General features: G+C 37.9%; 1 protein-coding gene across 4 annotated transcripts; it reads left to right on the forward strand.

The window, feature by feature from the left end:
* Positions 1–17072, forward strand: LOC306809164 (transmembrane protein 180-like). Of its 4 annotated transcripts, none has more exons than XM_079320395.1 (7): positions 1–129; positions 3365–3543; positions 4973–5707; positions 8573–8727; positions 10033–10116; positions 11162–11305; positions 15974–17072. In XM_079320395.1, the coding sequence occupies exons 1-7, from the start codon at positions 48–50 to the stop codon at positions 16104–16106; spliced, it is 1512 nt and encodes a 503-aa protein (XP_079176521.1). In that variant the 5' UTR covers positions 1–47; the 3' UTR covers positions 16107–17072. The 4 variants fall into 4 exon arrangements, with proteins under 4 accessions (XP_079176521.1, XP_079176522.1, XP_079176524.1 ...); XM_079320396.1 differs by having other exon boundaries at positions 15977–17072; XM_079320398.1 differs by lacking the exon at positions 1–129 and adding an exon at positions 136–355.
* Positions 17073–17098: the final 26 nt, after the last annotated feature.

Consider the following 17098-nt stretch of genomic DNA (forward strand, 5'->3'; position numbering starts at 1 on the left):
GAAAGGAGGTTTCGCCAATCACGAGGCGAATTCATATCAAGCGGCCAATGAGAGTGAAAAGAGGGCGGTGCCGGGAAGCCGCGCCCCACCTCGCCCCGCCCCGCGGTGCGCGGCCTCCCGTCAGAAGAGGTGGGTCGGTGCCTCTGGAAGGGGCGGTGGTCGCTGGCGCTCGGGGGCGTTGATGGCGGGGAGCGGCTGCTCAGGGATGCCGGCTGCGGCTTACGGCGGAGTAGGGCTGGCGCAGCCTGGAGTGGGACAGTGCGACTTGGCGTAGGGAAAGCCGGGGCTCGTAGTTGCCCGGCGTTGGGAGCGCTGAGGGAAGAGCCCGTGAGGAGGGACCCGGTGTGGCGTCCAGGTGCGGGGCGCCTCTCCCCGGAATGCGGGAGGGGAGGGCGGCGCGGGGCGCCTGCAGTCCGCAAAGGGCAGGCTCCATCCCCGCACCTCGATCGGGCGGCTGCCGCTCGCTCTCGCCTCTTTTCCACACAAAGCGGAGGGAGCCGTGTTTCCTGTCCGGGGATGTACTGAGACAAACGAGCTTAACTTCCCCATTCCTCACAGACGAGCCCTCTAAAGGTGCGGTCCTGCGAGCCCCCCGCGCACCGCAGCCCGGCTCCTCCGTGAGCACCCTGAGCCTCCCCCCTCAGCTCCCTCGGGACCAGCAGCGCGATTATTCCTTCTTCCCTCTTAATGCGGTGCCAGTCACCTCAGAAGGATGAGGAAGAGCCGTGTGTCAGGGCTGTGAGCATTGCCCAGCGGTCTGGACCCGGAATGGCAGAGCAGCATCTCAGCTGGTGCGCCTCAGGCAGCGTTTGCTATTATCTCTCCGAACCACTTTTCTTCTTTGGGCTCTTGTTCTAATTTCTTTTAGCAGTTGTCATCCTGCTCTGGGAGAAGCTCAGTTAATGGCACACTGCATCTCGCTGGCCTGAGCTGCCTGTTCTTTCGGCCTCTGAGTATTAACACAGTTGTAACCATTAGAAATTTCTGAAACCGATTTGCCTTCTGTGAGTCACAAAATGTGCACCTGTGCTTCAAGCTGCTCAATATAAAGGCTGACTATTAAGAAGAGGGAGGGGATGCTCATGCATGAGTTCATTGTAGTGCTATTAAAGGGAACATCTGGGGAAGGAAGTGTGGGACCTCAACTTCTAATTGAACCTATTTCATAAACAAGGTGCAGGGCCAGATGTACCAATTAGGGTAGAGTTGTGTCAGATCCTGCATATTTCAATTAGTCATGGTACTAGGTGCCAGTTCGTGCATTGTTAGAAGATTCTTGTTGAAGAAATTTCAAATATCTTTCAAATGTTCTGAAACTGAGAAGACCATTTTTTATTTGTGTCTGAAGGAATTGAGTCAATTTAGAAATGACTGCTGGCAATGTTATTGTGAAGCACTTTTATTCCTGGTGCTTGTGGAATTTGAAGGAATGTATTCTCCCAGTTCTCCATTTTAAAAATCTGTGCAGGGTGCTCCAGGTAGAAATAGAAGTGAAATGTCTACTTTTCTAAAAGCCCTAATGCCCACTATATAAATAATTTCATTAAGTATATTTGTAAAGACTTGAACAAGTAAATGTGACTCTTGTCAATAACATACTCCTTGTAATGACTTTCATATTAATATCAAACTTATTTTTAAAAATAAGCATTTCAACTGTGCATCTTGTCAATAATTCAACCTTTTCTTCATTTTAGGTTTCTCAGTAAAAGATTATGAAACCAAACTTGCTGCAAAAATGCAAAATTTCATCCTCTGAAAATACTGTCTTTACAAATGTAGAAAAATAAGTTTGAAGATATACATTATGGTCATTCTCAAATATTAAAAAAAAAATAAATAAACAGCCATATTCTTATAATTAGATTGGCTTTAATAAAACACATGCTAGGGCTCCAGCTGTTTTTCAGCTTGTTTCTTTGCTACAGAATGAAGTTACCTACTCTTTGCATCAGGTTTCATATCACAGCATCTTACATATATATTAAAAAGTGCATCCACACCTCATCTGCTCTTCCAGAGTTCATTCTCTGTGTTGGGGGCTGGAAAAACTGCCTGTTCCTACCTGGTTTGTGGCTTTTGTGTGCTCCTTGCCTGGTGATTGGGAAGTTCCTCCCTTCCTGCACTGCAGCCTCTCTTCAGCTGCCTTGTAAACCACAGGAAGGCTGGAAACAGCCTTGGCTTTCATTTCCTGTTTCTTCCATGGTTATTTTTATGAGGAGTTCAGGGAGTTGCTTATAGAGCTGCTGATCAAGCAGATATTCAAACGAGATATTTTGATGGATAGGTGAAAATTGCATTTAGGGTGAAATTATTAATATGCAGAGGAGCAAAGTGTGAACTATTGATGTAAAGCAGGTTGTAAACCTGTGTATAGTAAGACTGAAATTTGAACTTGAGGTATCAAAATGATTAGCAGACAGCTTCCTTCAACAGATATAAAAAATTAAAAATAAGTTTAATAAAAGTTAAAAACAGATACCTGGAAGTAATTATATATTGGGCTTATGGTTAATGGCTACTTTTAGGTAGCTATTAAAACAGATTTAAAAGGTAGAGGTTCCCTGGAGCTGGCTCTTTGCATGGCATGGTTTACACCAAACATTCTAAGGTAATTAATTGATGGAAAAGGTCAGCATCTTAACAATTTGTTGGAATAGCTGCTTAATAGTTTTTAAAAAAATGTATTCTTGGGCTGAGTCTCTGTTATTTGGGCATACATAAAATGCTGTTTGTGCCACTTGCTACATTTTATTTGCATTCAGTCTCCATACCATCAAAATGTTAATTTAAAGGTATTTTGTTTTAATTGTTTTATGGTTTTTTAGGTGAAAATATCAATTCTTTGACTTCTTAACAATTAGTATTTTAAAACAGAAGGGCAAAACTTGGTATTTGTTTTGAAATAAATATTCACCTATGTGCACACTGCATTTGACATTCACAGCACTGGAATACATAAGGAGTTGAGTCACTCCATTCCAACACAGTCCATAATTTTCAGAATAGCTAGCAGGAAAGATCTAAAATGTATGCAATTGCATTGAACTCTATACCAAGATGAGTGTTGGCAATAGCAGGTTCTTAAGTGGAGTCTATAAATAAGTTAGGAAAGGGTTATTTTAAATTTTTGTCTACTTTTAAGTACTGATTTTGCTTAGAAATGTCCTAATAACTTATTATTTTAGGCTCAGTGTCTTACAACTCAGTAAAATGCGTTTCTGATTTTGAAAAAAAAAGGAAGAATGGGAAAATTTTCTCCCAATAACCCACTTCTGCACCTCTAAAACAAGCAAATCCCCCATGTTATTTGAATTTGAAAAATTATTCTACTAATTGTTGTCATTCTCTTTTGTAACTTGAGGAAGAAGAAAGCTGTGCTCTTGGAAGATGAAGATTCATTGGGGAATCCATTCTAATGCACTGGCATATTCCATGACTACCTTAGGTGCTGGAATGATGAACAGCATTTTTAATTTTTACTACGTTAAGCTTTTCCTGAATCGATACAAAATTTCAGAAACAGCATTTCATGTAGCACAGGTAATGTACAATGGAATATTCTGATCACCACGTTGTGCTATGTGTCAGTGTTATTACAACAAAGTGATTCTTTTAATGACAGATTAATTTTGGAATCATTGCAATTAATTAACAGTAAATTATCTTTTACTTTAGTTAATCCATAAGCAATGGAACATAAAGTACAGCAGTCTATTAAGTAAAAATCTCCAGACTTAATTGCTGGAAAGATTTTTACATTTAATAGCTTGAAGTAATTTTCTGAACTGATCTTGCACCTCAGCTCCATAGATAAGTTGGACATTAGTCCTTTTCCTATGAACTGTTAAAGTCCTTAAATATGGCATTTATCCTGCAAGTCATTATCTGTGTGAGTAACTCCTGTTGTAAATGGTCTCCTGAAAGTAATGGGCCAGCTCGTGTTTGGAATGAGCTTGCTGTGAGAATAATATCTGAGCCTTGCAGGGTGAAAGCCCAGATATATAAAGTTTTGAAAGAGTGGAGTCTTAGAGACAGTTTATTTCACATGCAGTTGGTCACCTACCTGCTTATTCATCTTATTTTTTTGGAATTTCTTTGAACCTATGAATACGGATAAGAATTTATTTTAGAGTCTGTTTTGAGCTGAATAGCTTTTCTATGTATTTATTTATTTATTGTCTGAATAGAGGTGTAAGGTTCTTTGACCTCCAGTGCTCTATAGACACCAAACTCCAGAGCTCTTAGGCTCCTACTTCATTGGGTTATCTTAAATAAGCAAGCAGCTAATGGTTAGAAAGGTTATTTATTACAAAGTACATCTCATTACAAAGCACATCAGTCTCAACAGTACACAGACAAACAATGGCAAAGCAGCTAGCAAATGCAGAGGCAATAAGCAAATGGCTAAAAGCCACAATGGCAAAAAGGAACAACTCTCCCCAATACAAACTCTTATATAGAATTTTTCCAACAAGCTCAGACCACCACTCCTTAACCTATTAGAATTCCAGTTCCTTAGCACACCAGGTTATGTATACAACTACACATACAATTTATCTTGTTCTGTCTAAGAAATGTAACCAATATTCTTACTATAGCTCTATTATGACTAAATCCTGTCTACAGCTGTGGGCCTGGAGCCGCTACTGAAGGTATCAGTGTGTTTCAACCTTCACTAGAACACTCACTGCCACTGTGGCATTTGGAACCTTTCACTTACTAAAAGCATTAGAACTCACCCTAAAACTACTGACTTACTTCTACTTAAATATCCACTTTATGTGTGAGTGGAGTGTGATACTTCAATCCATCCAAAGGCTTTCATTCAATCCCTGCACCTTGATTCCTGAAGGTTCAGAGAATCCCCTGACTCACTGACTCCAACACAGAGGTTTCTTTTAAACCCATGTTGTTTGTGTAGCCTCTGTAGAAGAATGACAGCAGTGACACATTCCCTCGTTGGCGGCAGGTTGTGTTCATGGTCTGGAACGCCATCAACGATCCCCTCTTCGGGTACATCCAGGACAACTGCAGGCTGCGGTGCTGCGCCCGGCGCCAGCTCTCCATTCTGTACGGAGCCCCTTTGTACGGGCTGGCTTTCCTGCTGCCCTGGTTCCCCTGGAGGAGCTACGAGGAGGGGGACTGGCTGGGCGGGCTGCAGCTGGCCGTGGCTCTGTGCGCTTTCGACGGGCTGCTGAGCTTCGTGCTGCTGGCGCAGTGCGCGCTCTTCGCCGAGAGCTCGCCCCGGCTCGGCAGCAGGCTGCAGCTCATCCGCTACAGCCAGCTGGCAGCGCTGCTCGGCTCCTCCAGCGTTCTCTTCTGCGGGCTGGTGTCTGACAACATGGAAAAGTTTGCTTATTTTCAGGCTTTCGTTGTTCTGATTGCGGTGCTGGCCACGGCGTGTATGTGCTTCACCGGTAAATACAGCACGAGTCAGTATGAGCGCAGAGAGATTGGTGCAGAGGATGCCAGTCTGGAAACCAGTGATGGAGCTTTGTCCTTGGCCTCTATAGTCTCATTGACCAAACAGATCGTGACAGAGAAGGACTTCCTGTGTTTTGTAACCATGAACTTCTTCCAAGTCTTCCACCTAGCCTTCTACAACAATTTTATGATGATCTTTGCGGATAATCTTATTCCTAAGGATGTCCTTTCCTCCTCTGTAAGAAGTATCATGTATGGAGCGGGTTTTATTTGTCCTCAGGTAGGCAGTCATGCTTCTTTATTTCTAAATATGCAAACCTGGTGTTTTAGTAGTTCACAGTCTCCATTTAACACTTGAAAAAATGCTGTATTTGGCATAAGGCCTTGGCCAAAATGAGAACTAAATCTCACTCCCCATTTCTCTAGAAGAAGAAAGTGCTGTGCAGGCTGACCAAGGGTAAGAGGTAGAGAACAGACAGGCTGGTAGAATATCTGTTCAAAACAATGTGAGACGTTGACAAGGAATGAATGTTTTGTATCCTCCTCCAGTGCTTATAATACCTAAGCATAAAGGAATGAAAAACATGGCCAAGATCAAACGTTTCAAAAAGCAAAGTCCACAGAATTCTGAATTCTTTTTTTGTTTTATTTTGTTTTCTAATACTGTGTATGACAAATGAAAGACTAAACTCTTCTTCAGGAAATAGGCTGCACAAAATACCAGAAAAAACTATAAAGTATGAAAAGCATGTTAAAATATGTGGCATCTAAGTCATGAAAACCAAACAAAATTCTCAATAGCTGCTTTTGGAAAATAATACATTCCCATTTATTTTGTTGTTTGGTCTCTTGGTGAGCAGTATTTATGGGGTAGAGAGACATACTTTCAAGAGCCCAGTCAGGGATGAGGGGAGGAGTAATGAACTACTAAGAGAAAGAGAACCCAAAAGAGTAATGTGTGAGAACAAGAAAAGCAGCAAAAGCACATCCCACAGAATGTGGCCATACTTGTCTGCAGTAAATAAAAATTTCCTCTGTTCATTGCCTTCTTACTTCTTTCTCTAGATTCTTAAAAACTTTCTCTGTGTCTACTTCTTGAATTTGAAAGTCAGGATACCCAAAATATGAGTATCCTGACATTCTTTGTAGGTGCTGATGGTGTTCAGAATCTTCTAAAATTGGGCTGGAATATTCATTAAACTGCTGTGGGTTTTGATAAGTACTATGTATAAGAAGATAAATTAAAGTGCAAGTGGAATTCACAGCTCAATTTCAGTTCCCATTTTGGCTTTTGCATATAAAACACACAGATCCTGAATATACCTTCTGTTCCTAACTCCTAACTATCTATAATTTCAACTTTTGTCTTTATCACAGCTTTAATAGTTTTGGGGTTTTCCCCCGTACCTCAGACAGTTAGATAATGAATTTTGGAAATAAATCAGAAGCTAGAGAAGTTAGGAAAGCTTAAATAATTTTACATTTAATATATAGCAATCACTTTTATTGGTAAAATCAGTGTGACAGTGTGAAAAGAACAATCTTTCAGAAAATGCATCTCTCCCTGCTCCCCAGAGACTCTTTGTCTAGAAGGTCACTGAACCATAGAGGGTTTGCTGTGACCTTATTTTTCTCAGGTTTTGTCCCTTTGAGCTCAAGATACAATAAGAGAATTCTCTGATGGCAATGTCCTGAACTTCACCTACTGGAAAAACACCCAATCCTTGTAAAATAAAGTTCCTTTTTATGAACTCTGCTTCAGTGGCCTCTGCTAAACTAGAATTCAGCTTCTGACTTAGATTCCTTCTGGTGGTGGATGTGAGGAATACAACCTGTCTATGTTGCTGTAACATAGACAAACAACTTTGAATTTGCATCATTGTTAGGATTTTCCTTACAAACACACAGTCTTAGAGACGTGCAAGTAGTGAGGAATTTTCTAAGTCATAAGGACTTCCTGAGACAGGGTTATTTTGCAATTACAGGGAGACAGGAACATGGTGTTTACAGCAGCAGGCAGTAAATGATCTCTTAGCATTTCTAGTGGAGGCACTTTTCAGCAAGATCCCTGAAAACAGCCAGGGGGAGGAATCTGTTTTACATTTCTTATAACAAGATGCTTTTCTTATACCAACTTTCCAGATTTGTTTTACCTCCCTGATCAAGTAGAAATCTTGAGCTTTTTTACAATGGCATTTGCCATGGTAATCTTTGTCTGACCGTAGCATCCTGGTTTTATTTGTTATGTTAAAGCAGTTCAGTGTGGGAACAATTGTACAAGGAAAATTCTTTCCTGTTCTTCATCTGAATATTACACAGAAGAAAGGAGAAAATGTGGATCTTTATAATTTGTATATTTGTGACAGAGATGAGGACCATGCAGATGGTGACAAAAGCCCATATAATAAAAAGAACATAATTCATTATAGAATGCCCTACTGGAAGTGAAAAGTGAGGAATAATGTATAAGAACTGAAATTCTGTTCATACTATAATCAGAATTTAACATCATTTTCATGAGTTAGCCAGTCACTGGATTCTCAGACTCTACTCCTTGCCAAGATTGGCAAAATGAAAACTCAGCCATGCACAAGCACTGGCTCTGCCTTTCTCTGCTTGCTAGGAAAGCCTTTTTCTAACTTGTTAGTTAAAGCTGTCCTGGTGAGCTTGCTTTGCCAACTTCATGCTTGATTCCTATAAATGTCAATGAAAATAGTAATATTAATGAAAAAGCAATTGCTGAAAATACATCTTATCAGCAGTTAAATGGCAAGATCCTTGATTTACAGTTATCATACTGCAAAGCAGTATATATAAGGGATATTTAAAAATAAAGATCCTGAGCATTAAATTATAGTTAGGCATAAACTATAGCAGTGTCTCCCTCAGAATACAGCAGTTCTTAGTGACTAGTTTTTGAGTGAAAGGAGACTGTACCTAGCAGAGAATGAGCCAGCACAGAGTTGTCTGTTCAATTTCTATTTTTTTTATTTTGTTGAACTTTTTAGAAAGGGTCATTGTTTGTTTGGTAGGTTATTTTTCTTTAAAGGGTATTAATGAAAGGGTCTGTGTTTTATAGCTCTCCTAATGCTGAGACACTGCACTGTATCTTTTCATCCTACATGTGTATATATTATCTTTTCAGTGCCTTGTTCTTCTCAGTCATGCTTGGTTGAAGAAGTTTGGTTATTACAGACTTATCTTGTTTTCGTTTTACTATGAAGGAGTAGCTGCTGCTGTCATGTGTCTTCTGGGGCAAGAACACTATTATCTGCTGGCATTTTATGTCACAACAAACATGTGAGTAAATCCACTCCCCTGTTCATAGACACAGCTGAAATACTAACAGAGGAGACACTTGCTTTTGTTACCATGAAGATTCTGCCTCTGCTTTCATGGTTTCCATTCTGTTTCACTTCTCAAAAAAGTTGAAACTCCAGTTACAACTTTTTTTCTTTTTTTTTTCTCCCAGCTTTCATTTTATTCTGTTTCAGACTTTATTTTCTACTTGAAATAAAAAAGCCTAAAATGCAAACAGCAGTTATGGTTTGCAGGCACAAACTTTAACCTGAGCTGCAAGGGAAGGAGAATCTCATGTTTTCCAAGGACATGGAAGAGCTCAGCAGAGGATCTGAGTCCCATTTCCAGTGGTGCTCAGCAGTCAGATGCCAAGCAGTGATTTCACATAAGTATATAAAGATACATGGAAAAACCTTATTTCAAGATAAAGAGCTGTTTGTTTTTATTTCTTCATGTTCTCTTTCATTGTTGTCTTTCCACATGTTCTTTCCTGCTCTCCTTTGTCTTTCCCTCCCCACCCCATTTTCATTCTTATTTTCAGTATTGCAGTCATGAGCTACTCTAACACTGAATTGTGTGAACAATAAATTGAATTTCGTTATCTGCATGTTTTAAATGATGAAGATGTGTTTTGATTTCTCCAAGAAAAAATTCTGAGGTACCTAAAGATTGTATGTTAGTTGTTCAAAGTACCTTGTTAGTAAAAGCTCATCACTCCCAAAATTTAATGAGACACAGAAATTGTAATAATTGACTTTATTGTTTCATTTAGCTATTTGTTGAGACTCAGCTTTGTTTGTGTGTGTTTAAATGCATATCTATATACAGCTAAATACACTATAAATACATATATAGGAATGCATGTAAATTATTCTTTCTCTTCTAATTCTTCCACCTTGAAGTTTATCTTCCACATGGTCTTTTCCAGATTTCAGGAGCAAATTTACAGTTTTCCCTTTTTATGAGGTGTTTCTTTTCTCTTGATCATTTTAAATGGCATTTACTGATAATGTAAATTTATTGTCAAAGTATCTACAACCTTTTATACCAATGTCCAGAAAAAAAAAAAAAAAAAAAAGAAAAAAAGAAGAAACCCTTCCACTTTTAGGTTTGCATATTAATTTCTAATTCTCAACTAAGAACAGATCTGGTAATGCTTTCAGATAGATCACCATGTTTTAAAGAGCATCTCAGCTTTGTGTGTTTGCAGAATACTAATGTTGGTGTGTTTGTGTTAGAATGTCAGTTTCATTATAAAGTGAATATAAGAACTGTGAACATCTTCAATATTTTGTTTTTCTTTAGGGTAATTGTGCAAGCTTCATTTAGCTTGTTCAATTTGCCTTTGGCAGATATTGTTGATGCAGATTTAATAAAGCACAAGAGGAGGTATGTCAGTCATTACCATTTTTGAAACATGCTGTTTGCCTTGTTACTCATTGGTAGTAAATTATGTCAAAGTAAAGACAGTAAATGATCTGGATCCTTGATACAGAAGTACCTTTTGTGAGACCAGCTTAGCATAAGTGAAGATCAGAACTTGACTAAAGTTTCCTGCAGTTACTTCAGTACAGTCATTTAGACAGATTATTAGGTAATTTCTCTTTTTTTTTTTTAATACTATAATATAAGCCAAGTCCTTCCAAATGTTGTGGTTTTATTTTGGTTGGCTTCAATTGAATTACTTTGTAACCAGACACATCTATAATCATGTATGGAGTTTTCTGAATAAGGCTTTTTCAAGATGGAAAAGGTGTTAAGAAAGCTTTGCCTATGCCAGGTAAAGGGCAGATTTCAAAGTCTAACTGATTCCTTTATCTCCCTGAAATAAAAGTGATAAAACCTGCTGCAGAATAGCATATTGCAACTGGTTGTTCTTTTAGATTTTTGTCAAAGTACACATAACTTCCTGTTGGTTCCATCAGCTGTTATTAAGTGTAGATTCAGTCCTGGTGAAGAACTTGCTCCTCAAAGGGAAGATCTGTTGCTTTCATGAGGAAAAAAAAGGCCTCATTTTCTGGCCTATGCATGCAAAATCTTCAATTGTAATTAATTCTTGATGCACAGTTCAGTCTAATTTAACTTCAGTAATTACTCAAAGAGCACAAAGTTGAATTGAAGTACAAGTCACATCAGAATTGGAGCCAAGCTGTGTCTGTGTATATATATATATATATATATATATATATACATGTGTATATATATACATATACACACCTCACAGAGCTTTGTAACCTGTAATTTCTAAACAAATTTAAATTTCATTATGAGAGTAGATCTGTTTGGTATAATGTGAACTAGATAAATCTAAGAATTATGATATTTAGCATTTGCATATTAACAGGATTTCAAGCTTTCTAAAATCACAATTGTAATTAATATACTAATAAGTTTGTGTTGTGCATTAATTTGTTTTTTTCCCCAAATATTTTAGATTACCACTTTCCTCTATGGTTTTTGGTACCAATGCTTTGTTTACCAAGCCTGCCCAATCTTTGGCTCCAATGATTGTGGTTACAATACTAAATCATTATGGATATTATAACCTGAATAATCTACCTGGTCATCCTGATATAAGGTGAGTTCACTTTCATATATTAGAAAATAGTAAGAAATACTCCTGTAATCTAAAAAGCAAATTGATCAGCAATTAGTTCACATCAACTGCACTTCAAAAACATAAACACTTTAAAATTACTTATCAGTTGTTTTTGTCTGTGTAGAAGAACAAATACTTTTAAAAGAGTAACTAACTTATTAAACAATTTACATGAGGGTATCTACCTAATTTTGAAAAGCAAGGGATACATGGAAGTTTATCCTTTCATCCTCAGGCTTTTTGCAATAAACAAAATGTTTGAGATCACCTAATGGCTCTTATTAAGATACATGTTGTCCTGGCATCTGCATTTTGTTTACCTCATAAACCTAATTCCTTAAATATATAATATATAATTTTAATCAGATCTTCTTTTGCCTCAAGTAGGAGTGTATAATTTTGGCTTCAATACTCCTTTACCATTCTGATGTTAATTATTTCATTGCAGTCCCTGGAGACCTTAATGCAGCATAAAGCTGTGGTTCCTGGTTAGTTGGACATGTGTGGGATTTTATAAAAATAAATTTAGAGGGAATAACCACACTGAAAGGGTCACAGGCTGTATTTATGACCATGAGGAGGAAGTGGCAACATAAGGAATAACAGAAGTCAGGGCTAAATGGAAAAATCAGTCCTGATTAGGATTTACTTGAGGGAGCAACATGCAAATCCTGAGAGCCACATAGCTCTCCTAAACTTTAAGTAAAAACCTAAAGGAATAGATAAACACAGTTTTATATGAGATTTTGTGGAGATAGCTCCTGAGGGAGAGAGGTCTGGTTATGTATCACCTAAGGTTAGGAGAACATTTTGTATTTGAGGAATTTTCTAAAAAAATGTATGAGGACAAGCATGACATAAAAGAACAACAGGTGGTCCTCAGAATGCATCCAGACAGAAGCAAAGGCAGATTAAGTTTCAGGCTAAGTGTGAGAACAGCTTATTCTAATGCATTCTGTGGATAGCCAGTGAGATGATGTGAAGAGAACATGAACCTCATTATAATAAGTGATTTTTGCAGAAGAGTGGTAGGTTGAACTGGATGTGGATATGAGAGGGCTGAATATATTCATCTTGATGATCCAGAGAAATTCAGATTTGAAACATAAAAACTGCAGTTGTGATCCCTTTCAATCAGAGAAATGATCCCTTTGTGGATGGATTTTAAATCACATCAGTCATAAATCATTTTTGCCTGGTAAAGCTCCTGGATTATAGCAACAATAAATTTATTATGTAGAGAGTTGAAATACTTGGAATGTTCAGTCTATAAAATATGTGTTTTCACTTGAGTTATACTGAAATTTTATTTGTTTCACTTGGGCCAGGAATAGCATAAAACATACAAAGCTGAGACTAGTGAATCAGAGCACCTGAAATAAATTGTGTATTTCCCTTGCCTATCCTTTCAAAAAGAATTTCTTAAATATTAAGCAGTTTGCCCATGTTTCCTGTATATGTAGTGTGAGAATGGGTTTTCCTTTGCTTGCAAATGGAGTACAGGGTTGATACACAACCCAAAAAGACCAGAAAACTCACATTTGTTTCTAGGGAGTCAGTTTGCCCTTGGCAATGTACTCAGACCATTGACTGAGCTAAAATTGCTCATAGATATTAAAAACCTATTGGCTGATTTTATTTTTTAGCCATAGGCAGACAGTAAAAATACACTTGCTCCAGGACAAAGTTGTTTTGAGAACAAACAGGAATTAAATACAAGAGATTGTTTAAAATCTATCCAAACTGTTTTGGGGGGAAAAAGGCATTTCACACATGTGAATTATATAAAATGAAGTATTATGAGCCATGCCAGTACTATCTCAGCTCTGTCTTTCCTCCTCCTCCAATGCTGGCAATATCTATGAAGTGTTTTGGAAAGCATTTGCTTTATTAGGTGTAGTGGCAGTGAATTGTGAAGATAGCACAGAAGACCCTTGTTCTGCATTAACAAAATGTTTGGGTCCTAAATAAATATATCTGAAAAATTTCCAGCACTGTTGTTAACTGGGACCAGGCAGAATATGCAACCTATACACTATTTGCTGCATTCTGAATTTTAAAAATAATTTATTTAACTAACAATCATTACTTTTTTTTTAACTGAGAGTTAAATTATAGCAACAATGATGGAGCAGTTAATCCTGGAAACCTCCAGGCACAGTAAGGACAATAAAATCATCAGTAATAACCAGCATGGCTCCACCAAGGGGAAGTGATGCTTGACCAACCTGATAAACTTCTGGAGTTAAATGACTCTCCTGGTGAGCAAGGGAAGGCAGTGGGTATTGCCTGCCTGGGCTGCATTCCTGCTGACCTGGGTGCTGGGGCAGGAGGGACCCTCAGGAAATTTGGGGGTGACACAAACCTGGGTCACTGCCTTCAGGTGGGAGTCTCAGCAGGATGGAAGCTGGGGCTGCATCCAAGTCCTGCCAGCAGGGCAAAGGGGATGCTTCCCCTCTGCTCACACATTGTGAGCATCCTTAGCAAATGTGGTTGCTGCACAGAAGTTAAGCATTTTGTCATGGAAAGTGGTTTTTTAATATCCTGAAAATTTGAGCAATACTTTGCAGAATGGAGTGTCCTGATTTTTCCTTTCTTCCATCATCATAGCAAAGCAGTACATGCCTTGTATGGCTTGAGATGTTTTTTTGTTCTTGTTTGGGTTTGGTTTTTTCAGTTTGGCTTGATTTTTTTTTTTTTTTAATTTGCTATGGAAAAGATGCCTAGTTTAAAACCTCCCTCTTCTGGAGAGTCACTGCAACTACCACCAGTTTCTCTTGAGAGTGTTTTTCAAATTCGTTCTTCAGAATAAAGTTATTTGGCAGCAATTCTTCATTATTTATTGAAGGCACTTTAAACTGTTAATGCTTTCATATTGAATTACTGAACTACCTGACATTCTGTTCAGAGTGATTTTAGGGCTGTTTAGGGAAACATTTTATGTTTTATTCCTGTGCATGTGAAAAAAAGATAGAAATGGAAATTTCTAAAGTTGCTTGTTCAGCTGTAATTGTGATAAAATCCAAGCTCTGCTCTTGATTTATCCCAGTCCCTTAATGAAATATTTTCCCATTCCTTGTTTTGTGTGTTATAGATATTTTTCCATAATTCCCTCAATAACTCAAAGTTTTACAGTACAATAGGTAATATTATTTTCTTAAATCAGCATCATTCCAATGAAACCAAAGCAGGACTGCACAATGTGAGTGATTTTCCAGATGTTCTTTGTGTAAAGATGGAATAATGTTAGTACTGAAATCTGCAATGATCTTTAAAACTCCAAATGGTAAATTATTTATTATATAATAAATGGTAAATATATTTATTATAAATAAACCCTGGCTGTGGACCAGTGGCCTGCTAGTGAACACTTGCAATCAGAAATGCAATTGCCCAAGTGATGAAGTGATTCACTTGTGAGCTGGGGGCTTTTGTTTTCTTGTGTAGCATTAACAAGTACATGATGTGAGATCAACTCTGCTCCTTTATCACCTGTGTCTGTGGTAAGGACAGCAGCAGAGCTTTGCTGGAGCTTGCAAACATTTCTTCTCTTCAGTGAGACATGATTCTTTCATGATTCAGAGGAATTCTTAGGTTTTATTCAAAAACCTGCTCAAGGTTTGGGGTATTTTTCACAGATTTCAGGGGTTTTGGATCATGTCCAAAACTGTTCTGTGAGTCTCTTATCTCCTCCCTGAATGCTAAGGAAAAAAAATTAGAAAGGAACATAAACTGCCTCATGGAGAGAAAGTTCACTTAGGGGCTGTTTCTCAGCTTGAGTTGACTTTCCTGATATTTAAGTAATTAGAATCCCATAATTAACAGAATGCAAGTAGATAATGATTCCAGCTACTAGATGAATGCCAAAATGCATGCTTTGAGCTGTCAGAAACCATACTGCTCATCAAAGAGTGCTCATTTAATTCCTGTATTTTCTTTCTTCATTCATATTTGCTGATGCTTTTATTTATTTTTCATTAGAGAAGATTTAGATGAGGAAATGCCATGCATTCATTAGAAAAAATGAAAACTAGTGTTAATTTCACATATATTCCTTCTATGGCTTCTATTAGCTTGCAGTCATTTAAAACCAAATGAAGTAAGGCTTAATATTTCAAACAGCCCTTGAAACCACACCTGAATTTTCTGAAATTATCATTACTTCTGTCTAGCACTCAGCAACTAAAATAACCCATTATGTGGGTAGTTAGTAGCACAGATTTCAACTCTAATAAATTTATTTCATATTCAGATGTTTACTTCTGTTTTCTATTTTTCTTTCTCTTCCAAACTTTTCAGTCTTACTAAAGCTTTTTTGGATGCTCTGTTCTGTAATTGGATGAAATTTGCTTAAGTTAATTTCTATACTACATAATCAGAAAAGTCCTGAACAGGATTTCTTAGGTTATATTAAAATTAACTCTTTGTGTGTTAATTGTCTGAATTCCTCCCAGCTAGAGAAAACAATATATAATACATATCTCTATATAGAATTAGAAAATACACAAGATATTTCTATTTCTCTTGCTTAGAATTGACTGTACAGTAGCATGACTATGTGTTTATAACAGGAATGCTTTAAAAATAACTTATTTAGACCAAGGAAGTTAATCTTCATACTGAAAGCTGTGTTCTCATTTGTTTCAGCAGGTCATTTTTAGATCTCCATGATGCCATGTTCTATCTGGTCTGTTTGGTTCCCTTTTGCATTGCAGTCCTACAGATCCTGACCTGGACTCCCTTTTCCATCCAGAACAGCCACCTGGCAGCTCCACAGTAAATATGGAACAGTGGTCAGTGCATCTCCTGCTGAACCACAGGAGGGTTCAGTAAGTTTTTCATGTGAAAAAGCAAAATCACACAGTGAAACACAGTTTGAGCTGTTTCAGTAAAGCTGCATTTTCAGTCTCTGCAGACTGAGAGTCATGTTCAGCCTTTATGCTGAGCCTACAGAAGTTTTTCCTAGTTCAGTTGCTTTCTGTTAATGGGTTTCATCCTTAATGACTTAATTTAAAGTAATTTCTGGTATATAATGATTCTTGTCAACTCATTTGAAGAAAGGATATGGCAGATCAGGGAAAGGGATCTGAACCCAGCACCTGGAATTCAAGGGAACTGTATTTTCTGAAGCTTGCTGGTGGATTAATTTTGCCATACTGATAAAATGGCAGATCTCTGAAGTTAATCTGGAAGATCCCTGTGGACATCCCTTGTGGATGGCAGGGAGATGAAGAGAAAAATTTAGATGGTGTCTAGCTGGCCAGTATCAAGAAAAATCTGACAGCTACCAAGGGAAGAGCCAAGAGTAATTAATTACCCTGTGAAAGACTGTGTAAAGAAGAAAAGGATTCAGATGCTGTTCACTGTTGCTCAATATGGAGAAAGTTCCATAAGTCCTGACTGGCTTTCCAAATCACTGGTTTGTGGAAGCTCAGTGCAGTTTCCTGGCTTTAAATGAGAAAATAATTTTGAAGGTCTGCTATAGTTAGTGCTTCATACAGAATGTCATTGTGGCAATTAGTCTGTGGTTGTAGGGTTCAGCTCTTGGACAAATTTAAGCACACTCAGTTACTAAACCAAGCTCTACCTGTTCAGTGGTGTTACTTTGACAAACTCATTTGGTGTGTGGCAATTTAATTTCTGAATCATCCAATTGAAATTAGTTAATTTCTGATTAATTCTTATCAGTTAAGATTTTCAATGAATCCTGTGATTTTTATAAAATAAAGGGGTTTTGACAAAATTTTAGAAACATTGAGTCCTCTCTTCATT

The sequence above is a fragment of the Erithacus rubecula genome (assembly GCF_903797595.1).
Source record: "Erithacus rubecula genome assembly, chromosome: 17".
Lineage (NCBI taxonomy): Eukaryota > Metazoa > Chordata > Aves > Passeriformes > Muscicapidae > Erithacus > Erithacus rubecula.